The sequence below is a fragment of the Oncorhynchus tshawytscha genome, linkage group LG29 (assembly GCF_018296145.1).
Source record: "Oncorhynchus tshawytscha isolate Ot180627B linkage group LG29, Otsh_v2.0, whole genome shotgun sequence".
NCBI lineage: Eukaryota > Metazoa > Chordata > Actinopteri > Salmoniformes > Salmonidae > Oncorhynchus > Oncorhynchus tshawytscha.
Genome location: NC_056457.1, coordinates 17,622,528 through 17,639,029, shown reverse-complemented (window position 1 = coordinate 17,639,029; position 16,502 = coordinate 17,622,528). Strand labels below are relative to the sequence as shown.

Below are 16,502 nucleotides of genomic sequence, written 5' to 3'. Positions count from 1 at the left end.
GAGGTTTATTGAAATAAATATTTGAAATGTTATATAAAGTCAACCATGTATAACGCTATCACACAATCAAGACCTGGAGCTGCTTCTGTCTTCTAGCTTCCTGTAGTGTCTGATATGAACAGGGTGACATAGGCGATGCACTCCAACATGGTCAGGCTAGAAATGTATTATTATTCATAGTCCCTGGTCTGAAAGCCAACTGTGGCAGAGCTGGCCATAGCCCCGCACATGTATCCTCCATAACGTTACACTATCTTGTAACTTTTCAGTGTCCCTTTCTCCCATGACCAGGAAGTACAGTATATGTTACTCTTCCATGACCCGGAAGTATACAGTGTATTACTCTACACAGCCACAAACACACAGCCCAAAATCAGCTGCCTTCCTTGTACATCCACCCTCTCATTTCTGAAAAGATTCTCAGTGCAGCATGCAAATAAAATGTGCACAATATTAAAGTCGTCTTGTTCATTATCATTATACTCCTCATCGTCATTATTATGAACAATATTATTAACATCTTTATTCACATGGTTAAAATGTTGAACAGACTTTATGTTGTTTCCTCTACAGTTTTTCTGCATTTCAAAGCATGCCAAAGAAATGTCTGCATAGTGCTGGCTATATGGGTGCCAAGAATGTATTCCTTTACAACATGTTCTTATGTACAAGGGGGGAGGCGGGAAAGAGCAATCCAGTGTAAACTTCACCAAAAACCCCACTGCTCAAAATATCTACACATTCGGGACCTGTGCCAATGATGCAGCATAATAATTATATAACATACTATAAAGTTGAAAAGAGCTGAAAAGTGCTCTGCCAAATGTGAGAGGTGCCAGAGGCTTGTGTAACAGAGGTGTGTGTGTGTGTGTGTAGGCAAAGAGGATGCGAAGCGAGAGGGTTTACTCCACCCAAAATCTGTCCAAGAAAGTAAGACCACGAAGTGAGGAATTTTTGTTTGGTGGTCAATGAGTGTTGAATTTGGTCAACAAAAAGTTGAATAACTTATTTGCTATGTGAGGCTTAATTGATCAAATAGAAGTTTTGTGATTGGTAGGTTGTTACGAATGCACTGATATCAAACAATTTTGTATGGAAGTTGTTCTTGTTGTTCACGTGTGTATCTTCCCTCTCATTGGCTAGAATGGTCCCACCTGATCTCGCCTCCTCCCGCCTGCCTTCCATCTTTGAGGACATGTATTTCCATTATTATAGCGGTCACTCTTGTCAATATAATAGATCATCTTTGGTGTAGGTTGCTAAAATGTGAGATCCATTCACTAAGTCACCATGACACATCCCAGTGGGTGGGCACATTTCACTGGACGCTAATAACATTTCCTTGTTTGAGCTTTCTATGACAACTTTCATACATTTCAGTATTTTTTGGGTTATACTGTAGCTATGTTATAAGATAGACAACTTAATCCCCCTAGATCTACACCTAAACCCAATCAGTCTACATTAGGATGATGAAGAATGCAAAATATAAATTGCATTCTAAAGTGTTGGGAATATCCTTCAAGACAGAGGTTAGGTGACTAAAAACTATTGTAGATGGTATATAGACATTAGGCAGTTCTGTGATGATTGAGGAACAATATAACATCCTATAGTGTGGGAAGTCTATGTTCTGGGAGGGTTGGCTTGACTGTGAAACTGTACAAAAGGAGACTTGTCACTATCTAAGTAGGCCATTTAAGCTGCCTGAGGTTAAAAGCAGAGTCGATGCGCCGAGACCAAAAGAGCCCTCTTTTCAACTGAGCTTATTTACTGTGTCCAGTTCCATCACTGCACTGAGCTTATTTACTGTGTCCAGTTCCACCACTGCACTGAGCTTATTTACTGTGTCCAGTTCCACCACTGCACTGAGCTTATTTACTGTGTCCAGTTCCATCACTGCACTGAGCTTATTTACTGTGTCCAGTTCCATCACTGCACTGAGCATCTTCAATGGTTGTAACAGCGACACAGCAAGAGCTCAACAATTGTTTAAGAAATTGAAGATATTGGCCTACGGTAGTTTTTTGTTGTCCTCGTTGGCATCTTGTTGCGTCACTGTTTACTGCCATTGAAGATTCTCAGTGCAGTGATGGAACTGGCACAGTAAATAAGCTCAGTGCAGTGATGGAACTGGCACAGTAAATAAGCTCAGTGCAGTGATGGAACTGGACACAGTAAATAAGCTCAGTGCAGTGATGGAACTGGACACAGTAAATAAGCTCAGTGCAGTGATGGAACTGGACACAGTAAATAAGCTCAGTGCAGTGATGGAACTGGACACAGTAAATAAGCTCAGTGCAGTGATGGAACTGGCACAGTAAATAAGCTCAGTGCAGTGATGGAACTGGACACAGTAAATAAGCTCAGTGCAGTGATGGAACTGGACACAGTAAATAAGCTCAGTGCAGTGATGGAACTGGACACAGTAAATAAGCTCAGTGCAGTGATGGAACTGGACACAGTAAATAAGCTCAGTGCAGTGATGGAACTGGACACAGTAAATAAGCTCAGTGCAGTGATGGAACTGGACACAGTAAATAAGCTCAGTGCAGTGATGGAACTGGACACAGTAAATAAGCTCAGTGCAGTGATGGAACTGGCACAGTAAATAAGCTCAGTGCTGTGATGGAACTGGACACAGTAAATAAGCTCAGTGCAGTGATGGAACTGGCACAGTAAATAAGCTCAGTGCTGTGATGGAACTGGACACAGTAAATAAGCTCAGTGCAGTGATGGAACTGGACACAGTAAATAAGCTCAGTTGAAAAGAGGGCTCTTTTGGTCTCGGCGCTTCGACTCTGCTTTTAACTTCAGGCAGCTTAAATGGCCTCCTTAGATCAAAAACCATCTCTTTATCAATGTTCCCATTCCATTCAATTCAATGCAGAATACAGTAATTGCTTCCCTTCAGTTGCTTTGGTTCAACACTAAAATGCATTATCCCAAAGCACAACTCATGCATTATCTGTCTTCCAATTCACTAACACAGGTTTTACTGCACTTTGTACATGCAAAGATATTACTAACAGTGATTAACAGTGAACAGTGCGCCTAATAGCATGTGTGTGTGTGTGCCTGCTTGCGTGTCTTAGCTGAAACCTGACACATTTCTTTGCCTTAGTGATTCAGTTTTTTCTAACAAGCTAAATATATATAGTAATTTAATGTTCATTACTCATCACTTCAAAACACTGTTTTGCCTCCTCCAGCTACCTCACCTGCTTCTATTCTTCCCTGTATACAGATACAATGTGTTTGCACCGTGCAGGATACACACTACACACAAACACTACTCACCACTTTGGGACTCACTTTAACTCTCACTGTTTAAATCTTACTCTGGGAGCTAATAGCTCTCCACCCTTCTCCTCACCCCCTATACCTCATGCCTGCTCTCCACCCCTGCTCTCCACCCCTTCTCTCCACCCCTTCTCAGATCTGATGAGAATATTAGCCTACTGCTCACTGGACACACATGGGTTGACTCATTGTTGTTTCCACGTCATGTCAACAAAATTACATTCAACCAACATAGATGTTGAATTAATGTCTGTGCCCAGTGGGTGAACACTGACATCAGTGCTAACATCTCTGGTCGGGGTTGATGAAGAGTAAATAATCATTAGAATTATAATAATAAAGTGCAACTCCTGTCAAACAGTCATATTACTCAAGTAACATCTATAATGGTTGTACTGACATAACATTTGTTAAAACAAACACACACATGTGGGGAGAGGTACCTGTCCACATTTACAACAAAAAAAATATGATTTCAATTCCCTCCACCAAATAAGTTTAAACTGTACATCTTCTTTCTGCAAAACGAGAAATCATATTTGGTACAATCTACAAAGAACATAAAACGACTAAAACCAATGAATAAATAAGAAGCTCAGACCAGCAAGCGGTTAAATACAATCTTCAGGTTCCCCGCGTATCGTAGGCCGCCATCAACTACCATGTGCAGAGACTCTCCCCAGAGAAAGGACAGGTGGAGGGAGGGAGTGAGACAGGACCCCTGTGGTAGTACAGCAACACGGGGAGATGATGGAGGATCTACATTGTAACGTGTGTGGAGTGTGTTCTCTCCTGGGGCTGCGTATTGCTGTGTAGTCAGATCCTTTGGACGGGTAAATGTGGGTCATTTTCTTCTTCAGGTGTTAGAGGGGGAAACTAAGCCATGCTTTGTGAACTACCGACAAAACTAGGGCAAAAAGCTTTGGAACCTGAATCTGATGTTATCAACACAGATATAGGATACAACACTCCTCTCTCGCCAGTGTTTGCATATTGAACTGTACAAAGACTCCTCCTCTCTAGCAATCTGTACAAGGTTCTGGTAGGGATTTGATATGTTCATCAAAGAAGTCATGGCTTTTAAACCCTTCCTCCAACCCCACCCCTGAGGTGCAAACCAGCCAATCCAGTATGCTCTTAGGACCTTAGGGAAAAGGGGCCAATGATGGGACAGGACAGGACACCAGAGTTTCTGTTAGGCCAGCTAACACTACAGTCCACCAACCAACCAGTTTTCGGAAGCGTCACGGACATGTTAGATAGAATGTCTGTAAATTTCAGTGCAAAACATAATGGCTACTTATATAATTATTATTGTTTTTCCCCCTCCCCATTATGGTAATCCAGTACTGGATACAGCAGTAAAGGGACGTTTCTTAACAGAACCAGTCATGTGACTGAGCGGTCTGTAGTCATCTGTAGGCCAGAATGGACCGGACTGAGTTCAGAAGGGCTGTGCTTCTCTCTCTCTCTCTCTCTCTCTCTCTCTCTCTCTCTCTCTCTCTCTCTCGCTCTCTCTCTCTCTGGGTTTGGTAACGCTGTGGTAATGTTAGGAGCTGGATAGGGGAAAGGACCCCTGAAAAAGAGAGACATCCCCCCCCTCTCCAAACAAGGTTTCTCCTCAGGTCAGAGGTTAGAGGTCAGAGGTGAGACACACTCAGTGCCTATAGGTGAGGTTTTAGAGGCTGAAGGGAGAAAAGGGACGCCCCCTTATGTGTGTCTGTTTACGCCTGGACTGAGGGAACGGACCCAATGAGATGTGTGACTGGGAAAGAGGGAAAACAGAGCTACCCCTCCTTTCCCTCTCTCTGTCCCTATTCTCCTCCCTCCCCCTCACCGCTCCTTAGCTCCCCCCAGGGTCGGAGCTGTGCCTCTGCGGTGTCTGTGAGTCCAGGGGCGTCTGTGGCTCAGGCAGAGAGAGCCTTCGCTGGGTGTCTGGGTCCAGGCCATTCGCTCCTTCCACTGACCCCAACCCTGAACCTGCCTGCATCCCTGACCCCAACCCTGAACCTGCCCGCATCCCTGACCCCAACCCTGAACCTGCCCGCATCCCTGACTCAAACCCTGCCACTGACCCAGCCCCTAGTTCTAGCTCCAGGCTGCCCAGGTCCAGGTCCAGGTCCAGGATTAAGCTGCCCAGCCCAGTGGTGTCTCGTCGTGTCTCGGTGGGGCTGACCAGAGGCGAGTCCTGGGGGTGCAGCTGATCAGGGCTGCGGAGAGAGTCACACAACTTGCCGGGGAACTCCTCAAAGTCCTGGGGGTGTGAGATCTGGAGGAGAGATGCAGACAAGGAGTGATTCAGAGAAGACCCTTTTGAGTGTGTCTGTATATGTGTGTGTGTGTGTGTGTGTGTGGACGCAACTGAGTGTGTGGGCATGTGTATGAGTGCATGTGTGTACGCATGTATACAGGTGTCTACAGGTGTATCTGCATGTATGTGTCCTCTCCTGTGTGTGTGTAGTACCTGTGAGAGGGAAGCCAGTGTCTCAGACTGCACCAGCCTCTCTCCAGGACCAGGGCCAGGGTAGGGTGAGGCCTGAGGGGGAGACGACACAGTGCTGTAGGCTGGGGGCACCAGGGCCATCTGACGCTGTAGTAGTTGCATGATTGCCCCGATGTCTGTCGACATCCTCGTTTCCAGCCTGAAGAGAGAAACACACAAACACACACACGCATACACATGTCAGAAATGCTGACACCTACCCTGGAGCATCCCCCAAGAAGCATTACTGGCCAATCATGTTACAGTAACTCTCCCAAAACAGACACAAAAGCAGGCATAGCCTCAGCCTTCTAGATAATGGAGGTCTTTGACCTCAATAAGCCTTGACAATGGGCACTGACTGGATAAGACCATAGGGACTAATATAACAGTTACTCCACTGTGGAGGAGAGAAGAGGAGAGGAGAGAAAAAGAGGAGAGAAGAAGAGGAGAGAAGAGGAGACTAGAGGAGGAGAGGAGAGAAGAAGAGGAGAGGAGAGGAGACGAGAGGAGAGAAAAAGAGGAGAGGAGAGGAGAGGAGAGGAGGAGGGGAAGATGTCTGTCAGAATCAGACTGATAAATATGAATAATGAGGTAGGGTTACAGAGAGAAGTGTCAGCTGAGTGTGAACACCAGGCCTGGGTACTTCCATTACTCTGACAGGGGACAGACTTGTATCAGACACTGTGGTACAAGACATAATGGAAGCAGCTACAGTGGAGTAGCAGACTAGCAGCTGTGCCCTATATTCCCATTTGTATATCTTTTATACACTCATTCTAACCATTTTCTCAGAGGGCTATAGCTAACTCTGTCCCTGCCCTGTACCTGTCGCTGACCTGTCCCTGTCTGTGTCCCTGCACTTTTCCTGTCCCTGTCACTGTCTCTGTCCCTGTAGGTCTCGGTCCCTGTATGTCTCTGTCCCTGTATGTCTCTGACCCCGTCACTGTCTCTGTCCCTGTAGGTCTCGGTCCCTGTATGTCTTGGTCCCTGTATGTCTCTGTCCCTTTCTGTCCCTGTATGTCTCTGTCTCTGTCCCTGTATGTCTCTGTCTCTGTCCCTGTATGTCTCTGTCTCTGTCCCTGTATGTCTCTGTCTCTTTCCCTGTATGTCTCTGTCCCTTTCTGTCCCTGTATGTCTCTGTCTCTGTCCCTGTATATCTCTGTCTCTTTCTGTCCCTGTATGTCTCTGTCTCTTTCTGTCCCTGTATGTCTCTGTCTCTTTCTGTCCCTGTATGTCTCTGTCTCTTTCTGTCCCTGTATGTCTCTGTCTCTTTCTGTCCCTGTATGTCTCTGTCTCTTTCTGTCCCTGTATGTCTCTGTCCCTGTCCCTGTATGTCTCTGTCTCTTTCTGTCCCTGTATGTCTCTGTCTCTGTCCCTGTATGTCTCTGTTCCTGTATGTCTCTGTCTCTTTCTGTCCCTGTATGTCTCTGTCCCTGTATGTCTCTGTCTCTGTCCCTGTATGTCTCTGTCCCTGTATGTCTCTGTCTCTGTCCCTGTATGTCTCTGTCTCTGTCCCTGTATGTCTCTGTCTCTGTCCCTGTATGTCTCTGTCTCTGTCCCTGTATGTCTCTGTCTCTGTCCCTGTATGTCTCTGTCTCTTTCCCTGTATGTCTCTGTCTCTTTCCCTGTATGTCTCTGTCTCTGTCCCTGTATGTCTCTGTCTCTGTCCCTGTATGTCTCTGTCTCTGTCCCTGTATGTCTCTGTCTCTTTCCCTGTATGTCTCTGTCTCTGTCCCTGTATGTCTCTGTCTCTGTATACCTCTTTCCCCATATTGCTCTGTCCCCGTATGCCTCTGTCCCTCTACGCCTCTGTCCCTCTACGCCTCTGTCCCTCTACGCCTCTGTCCCTCTACGCCTCTGTCCATCTACGGCTCTGTCCCTCTACGGCTCTGTCCCTCTACGGCTCTGTCCCTCTACGGCTCTGTATGTCTCTGTCTCTCTATGTCTCTGTCTCTCTATGTCTATGTACCTGTTGAGTTGCTTCTGCAGCAGGTCCAGTCTGTTCTCCAGCTCGGTGCGCTGCCTGCGGCCAATGCTGTTGAGGGGCGTGTTAAGAGGGGGAGGGTAGGGCAGGCTGCAGCGTGGCAGTTCCTGGTACTCACGACTGCCCCGACTCTCACCCCAGAAACTGAAGATGTTGGACACCCCTGAAAATGCTCCTGGTTGTGAAGAGAGGGGAGAGGAAGGAAGGGGTAAAGAACAGGGTATACTGTTTTACATGAATGTGCCCTAGGGTATGTCTGCTATGGAAGTTAAGGAGGTGTGTGTGTCGTTTGTTTCCACATTGATGCCCAGACCCACCTGTGAGTGCATTGCAGGTGTTGCCCCCCTTTGGGTCTCCCTCCCCCTCGGGAGTGTCGCTGAAGTTCAGGGTGGTGGCCTGAGCCGGGGACATCTCATGCAGAGCCGATGGAGGGGCAGGGCATGTGACCACAGACTCCTCCCCTTCATCGCCACTGGAGTGGGAGGACACTGAGCTCAGAGGCCCCTCCCCCTGGTTACTGGCCGCCTCCTTCTGTCTCCGCCGTAGTGGTTTATTGTCTCTCTCCTTTTTAATTTCTCCTGCATCTGCATCATCTGAGAGGACAAGTTGAGTTGCTGATGATAACGACTTTACTGAGGAAGAATGTACTTATTATAACTGTGAAATGTGGTTGTCTCCTCTAGCTATGAGTACGTGACTGCACTTATTGTAAGTCGCTCTCTTCTAGGCACCACGGAGAAAACCATACGTTTTGCACTCATGAACAGAAATGAAGGTGTGAAAGGGAATGTGGTGGTTACCCTTCTCTGTCCGGCGCCGGAATGATAGTTTGCGTCTGCGCAGTTTGTTGAATCCTATACAGTCTGAGTTGTCACTTTCTGGAGAGCCAGGAATCATATTGGTCTGCAGGGATTGACAAAGAAAACGGCTCGAAAAATCACAAACTGATTGTTAGAGGGCTTATATAGGTACTCCATAGGGATGCACAATGGAAATAATTCCCCCATTCATTCATTCATTCATTCACCCTTTTGCATTCATACGTGAATATTTGAATGTGCGTTTTTATGGCCTTGACCTGTCTTGAGGAAGTTAGTGTCACTCACATCCCGGAGGTTAAAGGTTATCTCCAGGTTCATCCAGAAGTGGTCGGAGAACTCGGGGTACATGTTTAACACCTCCAGGACGTCCTCTCTGTGGATCTTATGGAGGTCACAGTAGGTCAGAGCTCTCACATCGGCGTTAGACTTCCCAGCTCGCCCGTAAAGGTTGATGGGCTCGCCAAATATGTCATTCTTCCCTGTGAGTGAAGAGAGGACACTTCTACATGCACCGAAAAATGCTCATGTTTTACACTGCTATGTTATTACTGGGAAGTTACATGGCAAATGTACAATAACTCCAAATGGTACATAGCAGTGCTTGTTCAATGAAGTAGCATTTCACCCTTCTCGGCTGCCCAGTTTGAAGCTGTATGAGGTATAAATCGGGTCATATTTTTGCCCAGTAGATGGCAGTGTTGGCCTATATATTATTTTTTCTTCGGGAGAATTGCCTTTGAAAGTCTGTATATCTTATTTGCCCATCTCTGACCATCATGGGTTTCTCTAGCACATCATATCTGAATATACCAAATTCACTTTGTTCTTCAATTCATTTCCCCTTTGGCTTGGTACATGCTACTCTAGCAACAGTAGACCCTATAGAGTGACAGTAGAGCCTATAGTCTTTAATTTGGTAGCCTATACATGCTAGACTAGCCGTAGAACCTGGACAAACCTGGACAATCTGGGTTGATACATGCTACAGTAATAGTAGCTCCTATCGTCTATCATCCTCACCCAAGATGGCCACCACCACATCGCCTCGGAGGATCTCGATGGAGCCGCGGGAGATGAAGTAGATGGCGGTGAGCACGTCGCCGGCGTGCACCAGGGTGTCGCCGGGCGGGGCGTGGGTGGTCTTGAACTTCATGGCCAGGGCTCGCAGGCAGCCCTTAGTGGAGCCCTTGAAGGCTTTGCAGTTCTCCAGGAGGGTACGGTTGAGGTGGAGGCAGATGTCAGCCTGGAGACACTCTGGGAACCCCTTCAACACCTGGTAGCGGGGGAGAGAGGGTGGGAGGTGGGAGGTGGGAGGGGGAGAGAGAGAGAGGGGGATAGAGAGAGCGATAGAGTGTTACTGTCTAGCGAGTCTATGACAAGCAGTGTAGATGTCACTGCTGTCTTTGAACAACAAACCTTAAACAAATTCTCTGAAAAATGTAATTTTCTGATATGTAGAGGCAAATCAAATGTTTACCCAAAACAATTACAATATTTCATCAGCAATCTGCCTTAGTAATACTTTCACTTGTAAGGCTGCAGCTCTACCTATGTAGTTAAAATGATTACTAGAAACTCATTTAATGATTTTCCCCTCTAGCAAGGGGCTTCCCCCAATTTTTCAGAGAAAAGAGTAGGAGTTTTTTTATGTGCGACTCGACCAACGTCTCGAAAACACACCCTCATCTTGACACCGCTCTCATTGAAGCCATGGAAGTTCAAGGCCGACCCCGGTACCACAGCCATTGTTAGCAGAAAACAGGATCCCCATTACAGTCAATGGAAAAATGCAGATTTTCGTGATCAATCTTCGTGTAAAAAAATGTATAATCAAATACAATCATGGAACCAATAATGACTTCTAATACACCAGATGTATGTACTTGAACTGATTCTTTTAAAATCTCACACAGAACGTAGTAATGAGGATAATTGAGTTGCTAATGGCAGCCTGCAGTACCCAGGTCAGCGTTCAACTTGAGTTATTTAATGAGAGGGGGCAGCACTGAACTAACCTGCAACATCACTTCCTGGAGTAGCTGAAACTGTGCATATTGTCTCCATGAGACGCCATCAAAACCAACTTAATTTGTCTTCAATGCACTATTGAGTCTTTACATAGGAATGAATGGTGTCACGTGATCAATGGCTTTGTCCATTCATATATACAGTCATTGGTCCATCTCTACCCAGCGCAGACAGACAAACTGTTACGGACATGGCAGCCACATTTCCTCATCATTAAAAGACAGAGTATACGACTGACCTTCAGTCAGAGAGACATCAGGCCAGGGCTACATCACAACGACCACTATAATCACCACAACAAGCATTTTACTTATCCAACACAGTTCAATGGACTCTCAACCTAACATAATGAGGAAGTTGAGTTAACAAGCGACGCGGCTTGTTTGTTTCCTCTATCTTTTACATTTAATCATTTACATTAAACACTGGAGTTAAAGGGGCAAGCTGCTGTTACTTAATCCATTTTTGTACTGAAATGTACCCATTGATTCTTGAACAACACAGTGCATTCGGGAATGTATTCAGAAAGAAATCAGAAAGGGGGCAAACACACACACACACACACACACACACACACACACACACACACACACACACACACACACACACAGGTGTGTATAAAGTGCATTCGGAAAGTATTCAGACCCCTTGACTTTTTCCACATTTTGTTACGTTACAGCCTTATTCTAAAAATGGATGAAATTGTTTTTTTCCCTCATCAATCTACACATAATACCCCATAATGACAAAGCAAAAAAAGGTTTTTAAACAAGAAAAAACACTATATAGCCTAAAAAAAAGGTTAAAATATCATGGAGGGTCTGTCCTTGCATCCATAGCTGTCTATGAATTTCTCCAGCACTATTGTTTCAACTGTTACAGTTTTTTTCGATTGCTAAACGACAGTGGACACAACTGGAGTCACATGTGCAAAACTCTAACTACAGTCTGCACAGCAGCAGTTCATGTGGACCAAACTCTAGTTCGTTTTTCATTGCTTGAACACAGTTATCAAAACTCTACACACTTATCCCATGACTTTAACCACAACCTGCACAACACTGTGGATTTACAGCACTTTGTTCAAATGCTAACACACTGCTGTCAAAACTGTGAACCACACATTCAAAACGGAATAGATTTCAGCCTTGTGCCTTTCAAACACTGCTGATTGCAATTTCAGCTGAAAGGCTAAGCAGATGTCTTGTTTTAGACTTGTTAGTGAACACACACACATATTACAGTATATATAGGTAGAGCTCAGAAAGACTCATTTTGGAAATGGAACAAGGAAGATGGGTTCGTGGAGGGAGAAGGGTGGCAGGGAGAGGGCGGATGCGTGGAGGAAGACAAAGAAGACAAAGAGCTGTTATTTCAGATGAAATAAGGGCTTTATAGACCATGTCGTGAACCATGGTCTCTCATTGAGAGAGGCAGGGTTGAGGGTGCAACCCAATCTGCAAAGATCCACAGTGGCATCTGTAATGCGAATTTTCCATCATGCAAACAGGTGAGAGTTACATCCTTACAGTAAATGAAAACATTACAGGAATCTATTTTGTATTGCAATTATAGAATATTTACACAGATATATATTACAGTAAGTTTGACTGTAAAATATATTTTTACAACAGGACCCAAAGGCTGCCCCCAACAGGGGGAAGAGGAAAAATATTTTCAGATGCGCAGGAAAATGCTATTGTTGACATGGTTGTTGTCAACAATGCAATAAAACTGCGGGAGATTCAAGATAGAGTGCTGGCTGATAATGATATATTTGAAAATGTTAATTCTGTCAGCACAACAACTATTGCTCGAGTCCTATAGAAACACCAAGTTACAATGAAACAGTGATACACTGTACCGTTCGAGAGAAACAGTGAACGGGTAAAAGAGCAAAGATACCAATATGTCCAGGTAAGACGTCTGAGGTTACGTACCAGCTATACAAAAATATTTACAGTAAAAAAAAACACCAGCATTTCTACAGTAAAACTGTGCACTTACTGTTTTTCAGAGTGTGATGGAGGTGGAAGCACTGGAAAGACCACATTCATTTGTATTTATCGATGAAGCTGGATTTAACCTTGCCAAAACACGGCGCAGAGGAAGGAATGTTATAGGTCAAAGGGCCACTGTGGAGGTTCCAGGCCAAAGGGGGGGAAATATCACCATGTGTGCTGCAATGGCCAATGATGGTTTGCTTCTCAACACACCACTCATTGGCCCATACAACACAGAAAGGCTTATAGCTTTCCTAGAACAGCTCTATGCTCAGCTAGTGCCAGCAGAACAGGGGAGCCAGTAAGAAACCCCCAAGTTTTTGTCATAGTTTGCGATAACGTTGCTTGTCACCACTCTGCAGCTGGTTTTGTACCTGGTTTTGTATCAACCCAATAGAGGAGTTTTCTCTGCCTGGAGGTGGAAAGTGTTTGGTCACCACCCACATGACCAAATGTCTCTTTTGGAAGCCATGCGTGCCGGATGTGAGGACACGAGTCCAGAGGACTGCCAGGGATGGATAAGGCACTCCAGAAGGTTCTTCCCCAGGTGCATGGCAAGAGAAAACATTAGATGTGATGTTGAAGAAAACCTGTGGCCTGATGCTAGAGAGAGGCTGGATTAGCTCCTCAATTATTTGTTCGAATTACACTATGTACTTTTAGTTTCTACCTTTTTTTTCTCATTACTGTAATTCCGTAAATTACTACAGACTATTGAAGCAAACTGCTAATTTTCATTTACCTTAAAGAATTGTTATGTTCTAATAATTTTAATAAATCATGTGAAAGAATGTCACTTTTTTTTTGAAGAAAATATTACTTTGTATGAAGTCACTGAAATTGTTCAAACTGTAAAGATGAAAAGTTTGTATTTTCTGTATTGGTATTTGATGCTAGTGTTTTTACTCTCAGTGTGTTCTGAGTGACAGTGTGTGTTATCTCAGTGAGGGTTGTGCATAGTGTTTGGCTGCACTGAGCGTGTTTTGAGCCATGTGTTAAGAGTTGTGTTGCTTGGAATGAGTTTTGCAGGTGATGTGAACTGTTTAGCTCAGGTGACTGTTGGTAGTGCAGACTGTACTTAGAGTTTTGCACATGTGACTCCAGTTGTGCCCACTGTCGTTTAGCAATCGAAAAAAACTGTAATTGCCGCTTTAAGACGGAATATTGGAATTTCGTGTTAGGAATTTTGTTCCTAAATTGCATTAAAAAATGCACTTCTGTAATGTATTTACATTTTAGTAATTTAGCAGACATGATGTAATAAGTCAATGGTTACATCATTATTGCGTTTGGTACTTCAAGCATGTTGGAGAGAGTGTAGGCTCAGTCCTAGGGAGAGAGAGGCGTTGAATGGAGGATATATGTACAGACAACCCTAATCACCACAAATCAACTACAGCTTTCAGGCCAGACCTCTCTTAGTTCAATGAGTCTTTAAAAGACTGTGCAGAAAACATACCGTGTGTGTGTATGAATCATAGCATTCATGTACAGAATGTCAGGAATGGCAACCTTGCCATTAAAGTCAAGTTTTAAAGTTAATTTCCTGCATTTTGCCATGGGGAGGAGAGAAGATTTAGCAATTTTATAACTAATTTCATGCCATTCTTCTCATTTTTCCAGGGGGCGGAGAGACAAATGTGCAGTTTTACAGCAAATTTCCTGCAATTCTACACATTTAGCCAAAGGGTGGAGGCAAATGTTTGCAGCTTTTAATATGATAACAGATGATCAACTGGCACCACCCCGGTCGGTAATTGGACCATGCTTACTACAAGTTTAGATAGCTGGCCGCCAGACTAACTTGCCAATATAAAACATTTTAGCTGACATGGACTAATTGACTGACTGCTGATGCACAACCACATCTCAAGTTGAGACCGTGACTGAGTTCCTAAAAATAAAGTTACCCATCCCTGATGTATGTGTTTACGTCTATGCACTGTGTTGATGTCAATGTGCTGTGTGTATCTTTATGTGTGTGTGTGGTGTGTGTGTGGTGTGTGTGGTGTGTGTGTGTGTCTGTCTTTTGTGTGTGTGTGTGTGTGTGTGTGTGTCTGTCTTTTGTGTGTGTGTGTGTGTGTGTCTGTCTTTTGTGTGTGTGTGTGTGTCTGTCTTTGTGTGTGTGTGTGTGTCTGTCTTTTGTGTGTGTGTGTGTCTGTCTGTCTTTTGTGTGTGTGTGTGTGTGTGTGTGTGTCTGTCTGTCTTTTGTGTGTGTGTGTGTGTGTGTCTGTCTTTTGTGTGTGTGTGTGTCTGTCTGTCTTTTGTGTGTGTGTGTGTGTGTGTGTGTGTGTCTGTCTGTCTTTTGTGTGTGTGTGTGTGTGTGTGTGTGTCTGTCTTTTGTGTGTGTGTGTGTGTGTGGTGTGTGTGTGTGTGTGGTGTGTGTGTGTGTGTCTGTCTTTTGTGTGTGTGTGTATGTATATCACTCACAGCATTCATGTCGATGCCGTTAGTGTAGGACCAGGCGTGTTGGAAGTACTCCTCCAGCCGCTGCCTCAGTGGGTTTGGGATCTGGTGGAAGCGGATGAACTCTCGGACCCGCAGCATCTGGGTGTGGTACCTCGCTGTACCCGAGTACAACCTCTGGATGATGGCCGACACGTTCCCAAAGATGCTGGCGTACATCAGAGCTGTAGGTTTGAGAGGAGAGAAGAGAGTTAGGATTTTGTGAATAGAATACTACTGCTGTCTACGACACCTTGGGCACTGTGAGTTGAGTAACGATCAATGTTATGGTATCTCAGATGTGTGTGACTGTATGTGCCATGGCCCTTCATGTCTAGGACTGTGGCGGTCGCGAAATTTCATCAGCCGGTGATTGTCAAGCAAATAAGTGTCGGTCTCACGCTAATTGACTGTTAATTAACATAAACACATTTAGCATCTCCTGGCTTCCACACAAGCTACTAATGCTGACCTATAGGAAACATCTACATTTTAAAAAGTCTAATAAATCCATGTCATATAGCCTATACCTTCACAATAAATCCATTCCATTTATTTTAGAAAGAAACATGATATGAAGAAAATGTAGTCTATTTCAGAACAGAATAGCATACTCTTGAGTTGTCCTTATGTTAGGTCCTCATCTGGTTATGCCAAATGTGTAACGGCTCTCGTCGGTGGAAGGAAGAGTGGACCAAAGCGCAGTGTGGAAAGTGTTCATGATATTTATTTTCAAGAAACACTCAAACAAAAATAACAAATCCAAAAAAACGAAAGCGAGCAATACCATCAGGCACAGACACTAAACAGATAATAACACCCCACCAAACCCAAACGGAAAAATCAAATATAGATCCCCAATCAGAGAATAGCTGCCTCTGATTGGGAACCCTCCAAAAACAACAAAGAAATAGAAAACATAGATTTCCCAAAAAGTCAAATCCATGCATTTTGTAGCCAGTGGCCGTTGTGCCCTTCTCCTTGAGTGCTGCACGCTCCATCACGTGATCGGGTCTTTCTCACAGGCTACAAGTGAAGACAGATACATCGGGGACACATCTGTGTGTGTCCTTATCCAATTCCAAGGTGCATATTGAAGATATTGGAAGAACTGTCCACATTTACTTTTCGACAGCCAACAAGATGAGTAGACCGAACGAAGACTAAAAGCACTAGCCTATGACAATATGCTATCCCCCATAGTACAAAAGTCGATTCTGTGCGAGAAAGCCGCGCCCTCAGAGCATGCGCAGACCAGCTGGCCGGTGTGTTTACGGACATATTCAATCAATCCCTATACCAGTCTGCTGTTCCCACATGCTTCAAGAGGGCCACCATTGTTCCTGTTCCCAAGAAAGCTAAGGTAACTGAGCTAAACGACTACCGCCCCGTAGCACTCACATCCGTCATCATGAAGTGCTTTGAGAGACTAG

General features: G+C 44.6%; 1 protein-coding gene across 2 annotated transcripts in view; it reads right to left on the bottom strand.

The window, feature by feature from the left end:
* Positions 1 to 16,502, bottom strand: part of kcnh2b (potassium voltage-gated channel, subfamily H (eag-related), member 2b) — a 307,801-nt gene continuing 291,299 nt past the window's right edge. For both annotated transcript variants that reach the window (XM_042308515.1, XM_042308516.1), the window contains 8 exons: positions 15,055 to 15,254; positions 9,614 to 9,866; positions 8,879 to 9,072; positions 8,573 to 8,675; positions 8,090 to 8,365; positions 7,758 to 7,947; positions 5,768 to 5,945; positions 1 to 5,572 (listed from right to left, as the gene is read on the bottom strand). In XM_042308515.1, coding sequence (XP_042164449.1) covers positions 5,147 to 5,572; positions 5,768 to 5,945; positions 7,758 to 7,947; positions 8,090 to 8,365; positions 8,573 to 8,675; positions 8,879 to 9,072; positions 9,614 to 9,866; positions 15,055 to 15,254 — 1,820 coding nt within the window. In that variant the 3' untranslated portion in view covers positions 1 to 5,146. The remainder of the gene's footprint in view (positions 5,573 to 5,767; positions 5,946 to 7,757; positions 7,948 to 8,089; positions 8,366 to 8,572; positions 8,676 to 8,878; positions 9,073 to 9,613; positions 9,867 to 15,054; positions 15,255 to 16,502) is intronic.